This window comes from Brassica napus, chromosome A5, assembly GCF_020379485.1.
Source record: "Brassica napus cultivar Da-Ae chromosome A5, Da-Ae, whole genome shotgun sequence".
Lineage (NCBI taxonomy): Eukaryota > Viridiplantae > Streptophyta > Magnoliopsida > Brassicales > Brassicaceae > Brassica > Brassica napus.
Genome location: NC_063438.1, coordinates 1,402,057 through 1,406,578, shown reverse-complemented (window position 1 = coordinate 1,406,578; position 4,522 = coordinate 1,402,057). Strand labels below are relative to the sequence as shown.

Here is a 4,522-nt window from a genome sequence, read left to right as displayed (position 1 = left end):
GTCGACGGAGGGTTAACGACACTAAGAAATCAATAGTTTAAGGTTTAAAAGCCTAAAATTATAGTTCGAGGTTTTTCTTCCGAAAAATAAATAGTTCGAGGTTTAAATCACTAAATTCCCTACAAAAAATAAATAAAAAAGATGATGGTCCAATCGGAATCGGTTTAATGGGTCATAGTGGGCTCAGAAGGCGAAAGCCCCCGTTATCCTTCCACCGTCAAGAGCGGGAGGTTTACGCTGCTCTGTGAAACCAGCCTCACGCAGTCTCCCCCACTCTAAGAAACACGTGACCCAAGCCTTCGCTCAAGCTGCATGCCTCAACTCCCAACTTGGAATGGGCATGCCATAAATAGCCCCAACCGATAACTCCTACAAAATATTCAGTTTTTCGGTAAATACTTTATATATTGCAGCCTATAATCTTTAGTGTTATTTTAAAATTTCTAGCCACATTCTAAATTTGTATTAATGTATTCTAAGCTCTCTTTTATGGTATCTATTTTTTATCAATTAATTTAGTAAAACTTCATATGCTCCCTAAATCAGTGGACAAACCACACTAAAATCGCTATTCTAGAGAAACGGAGAAAACAAAGGTTCCAAACCTCTCTCACCATCATCATACATTAGTTCATGATACAACTATGCATTAAAACAATATTGACTTCTTTTTTTATTTTTTCTCAAAATCTATATGTTAATCCCCAGTTTTTAAGTAAATAGATAATATACTGAAGTCTATAATTTTTAGTGTTTTTTTTTTAAATTTTTAACCACATTCTACATTTGTATTAATGTATTTTAAACTCTCTTTCATGATACATGAGCATCATTCTATTTTCTTTATCAATTAATTTAGTAAAACTTCATATGCTCCGTGAATCAAAGAGTTGCGTGATTCAGACGACAACAAGTTGTGTGATTCAGACGTGTTTTTCTTGTCTGCAAACGTAAAACTGATTCGCTTATACGAAAAAAATGAAAAAAAAAATTGGTCCAATCGGAATCAGCTTATTGGGTCATAGTAAGGCTCGGCAGGCGAAGGCCCGTTATCCTTCCACCGTCAAGAGCGGGAGGTGTACGCTGCTCTGTGAAACCAACCTCACGCAGTCTCCCCCACTTTAAGAAACACGTGACTAAAGCCTTCGCTCAAGCCGCATGCCTCAACTCCTAACCTGGAACGGGCAGGCCATAATAAGCCCAACAAACCCGGCCCAACGAGATCGACCCAACGTCCTATCATCCTATTGTCTCCACATGGATTATAAGCCCACGCTACCGAGCTCGACGTTCAAACACTAGAAACTTATCTATTATATACAACTAAGAAAAGCTTTGTGTTTCAGATGTGGGACAAATATAAGATTTGCAGCTTCGTAAATCTCGTGCTTTGCTTCCGCTCTCTCTGCTTCTCTGAGTTTCTAGACTTGATTGTTGAACCTCTCTGTATTCATCTTGTATACGATTTTCTAGAGATGAAGTACTTGTAATACCACCAAACCAGACTTGTACTGTGAGAAAAGTATTTTTGCTAGTTACCAAATATATGGATTCTTGGTTTGTGTCAAAGTTATGACATAACTGTTGGTCAATGCTTTCTCCATTTTGCTGTCTTATCCATAGTGAAACCCGTTGCTTATTCCATATTGAGGTGTTTGCTTCAGCTGCAAATGCAGTGGATAAAGTCCTTCTAGGTCATGTATCTGTCCATTGGACTGCACTAGTAGATGTGCCTGCTAATTCTATATCTGAGGGTACTTGAAACTCAATCCGTTATGTCGAATACCGCATCCAAACTCAAATGTAGGAGGGTCTTCTGGCATAGTGTAGCTGCTAGTGCAACGGTTTTGAGGTCCACTTTATATGGGGAAAGAAAAAAAGAATGATTCATGTTAATGCTTCAGAAGTCTTATAGAGCTTAATTATATTTTCTTTTGCTTCAAAACAAACAAAAACTCAGACAAAACTTGGATAAATAAATAAACAAGAAAACTTAGTAGATTTTATTTACTCTTGAGATTGTTTTAAACCAGGAAACTAATAAGTATCAAAACTGAGAATTTGCTGATTTTTCATATAATGAAATACAAGTAACAACTGTTACCGTTACCATTACCATCATCATCTACATTTATCTTCCATCTTCATTCTCTCTGTATTTACCAGAAGAAGCATTCCTATGAAAAGAAACTCTGAAGCATTGAGGACACCGAACGGGTCAGACCGAGGTTGTAATGTCATTGTATTTAGGACGTGATCGGTCAGCAGATATCACTTCTTCCATTGCTTTCCTCTTATTACTACTCAACATTGGTTCTTGTTGTTCCAACTCAAGTTCTTGATTCAGAGGCAAGATCATTTCAACCACCAATGATTCTTCTGGTTTCGAAGTTGCATTCTCTTCTTCAGCTACCTTCTCACCTTCTTTCTTCAACTTGGTTTTCATCATATGAGGTTTCAACTTGGTAACATCAGCCAACTTTACTGGTTTCAAGAAAAACTCTTCAGCTCCTTCTTCCAGACATCTGTAGTTCACATTTTCAGGACATTTAAACCAGATCCATTGCAAGAAAACTACACAGCTAATGTTTCTTTTTTTAGGTCTAAAGTTGAAGTCTTGTCTCGCAAGTAATACTAATGCCTATTCACAAATCAAAAGAAACAGAGGTTTTACCTGGAGATTCTAGCAGGAACGTTCTCTGATGACATTATTACTACAGGAATGCTTCTAAACGCTGCTGATTCTTTAACTTTCTTGAGCAGATCATAACCAGTCATGCCAGGCATACAATAGTCTGTGATTATGAGATTTATTTCAACTTCCTGCTTAAACCCAAAAACCAACAAAACATTCAAAAAAACAAGAAGATGATTGTAAATTTTGAACAAAACCAAATGAACGATGAAAAAGAACAGAACCTGATGAGTTTCGAGTGAATTTGGGTCGTTACTTTCTCTCAAACCTAGAAACTCTAGAGCTTTGGAGCCGGAATCAACTGTAGTTACTGCAAACATACGACAAAAAAAAAAGCGTTTTTTAGAATCTTGTCTATGTTTCTCCAAGAACATAACTGAAAGATTTTGGTTTTTGTTCTGTTTTACCTTGACATGAAGACTTTTGCAGCAATCTCTCTATCATTTTCCGATCCAATTGACTATCATCAACAGCCAAAACATGGAACTGTGACTCTCTTACCATACCCATTGTGCTAAGTTTCTAACTTTTATATTTTTTTTTGTTTTGAATGAGCTTAGAAATGGACGGGAAATAAAAGATGGAGAGAAAGAGAGGGAGAGAGATAGAGAATAAAACTAAAGTTTGGATCTAGCTTTGAGTTACGGACTAAGCAAGTTTTGAGGGATTAAAGTAATGTTCTGATAAGTAGACAACGAGGAAGGAAATAAAGAAACTTTGGTTAATGGATTAAAATAATGGAAAGAAATCTATATGAAGATTTTAAAGGATTAAAGATAAGAAGATGAGGGATTTGATTAATGTGTATACTACCACAACCACATGCATTGTTATTTTACCGCCCACAGATAGTTTAGTTGTTTTAGAAGGCTGGCAAAGAATAATAATAACTTGTGTTTGAGTGTTTTTTTGTTGTCTATAACTTATACACATACACTTCCAAATTTCAATGGGATTATAACAGATTCAACTAACGTATACTTGGCAGTAAGATTCGTTGGCAGAAGAATAGGAAACTGTTAGCACTTGGGGTTATGCGGTAGTGGCAAAGACATGGCAATGTTCACTTGATTCTCTGCCAAAGATTTGCCTCCCATAGTCATGCCCATCATCACCATTTATCAATCATCATCATCTTTTTTACACGACACGTATCTTAAGTATGGTAGACACACATGAAAGGTCCCTCCAAATTATCTTTCCCTCTTATTGCTCTAGTGGGTTCCATATTGTCCTTCTCATTTCAACATTTTCCCCCCTTTTTGGCCTTTCCAATCTTCCCTGATTACTTTTTAATAAACTTTTTATTTTGTTTGTTAACAGACTGTTGGCAATGACCATTCCTACTGATTTCAAAAATAAAAATTTGGTCGCTTCATACTAATTGTTCAATCTCTTAAACTATTATAGAAAATTTTTACTCATACAACTATATATGTGTGATAAATCATGCCGTTTTGATTACCTAAGATAAGTTATGTGATAAGAATTGCTATACCACCACTTTTATGAAGGGTGGCTGAATCGAATGTCAACATCAACAAATTTTCAATTTCTTTATTTGAATGAATGGAATCATTTTAGTTTATTCTAGTCTAATACTTGCCACGGACCAACACAACTTGTTGACATATTTGGAATATGAATTGCACGGCCAAAACAATCTCTTTCTAACTAGTTATCAAGAAAAATAAACTCCCACTTGTTTTTATAGTCTTGCTCTTGCATATCGTATTTTTACCTTGAAGATCAACCAGACGAAACAAAAATTAAATTATATATATATGTATATCCAATCTAGTAATCAAAGAGATCGAGACGCAAGAG

General features: G+C 35.8%; 1 protein-coding gene across 1 annotated transcript; it reads right to left on the bottom strand.

Annotated features, from left to right (window-relative positions):
- Positions 1-985: 985 nt before the first annotated feature.
- On the bottom strand, positions 986-3,608 carry LOC106454513 (two-component response regulator ARR8). Its single transcript, XM_013896632.3, has 4 exons — positions 3,103-3,608; positions 2,920-3,005; positions 2,675-2,823; positions 986-2,525 (listed from the first exon to the last, which is right to left on the bottom strand). Exons 1-4 carry the CDS (start codon positions 3,203-3,205, stop codon positions 2,219-2,221), a joined length of 645 nt encoding a protein of 214 aa, XP_013752086.2. The 5' UTR covers positions 3,206-3,608; the 3' UTR covers positions 986-2,218.
- Positions 3,609-4,522: the final 914 nt, after the last annotated feature.

What these genes read in the sequence shown, in the direction of transcription:
- LOC106454513 (XM_013896632.3), bottom strand. Translation starts at nt 3,205, where the DNA reads ATGGGTATGGTAAGAGAGTCACAGTTCCATGTTTTGGCTGTTGATGAT. An exon ending in GCAAAAGTCTTCATGTCAAG is followed by an intron (nt 3,006 to 3,102) that starts GTAAAACAGAAC and finishes GTATGTTTGCAG; the next exon opens with TAACTACAGTTGATTCCGGC. An exon ending in GTTCCTGCTAGAATCTCCAG is followed by an intron (nt 2,526 to 2,674) that starts GTAAAACCTCTG and finishes TGTGAACTACAG; the next exon opens with ATGTCTGGAAGAAGGAGCTG.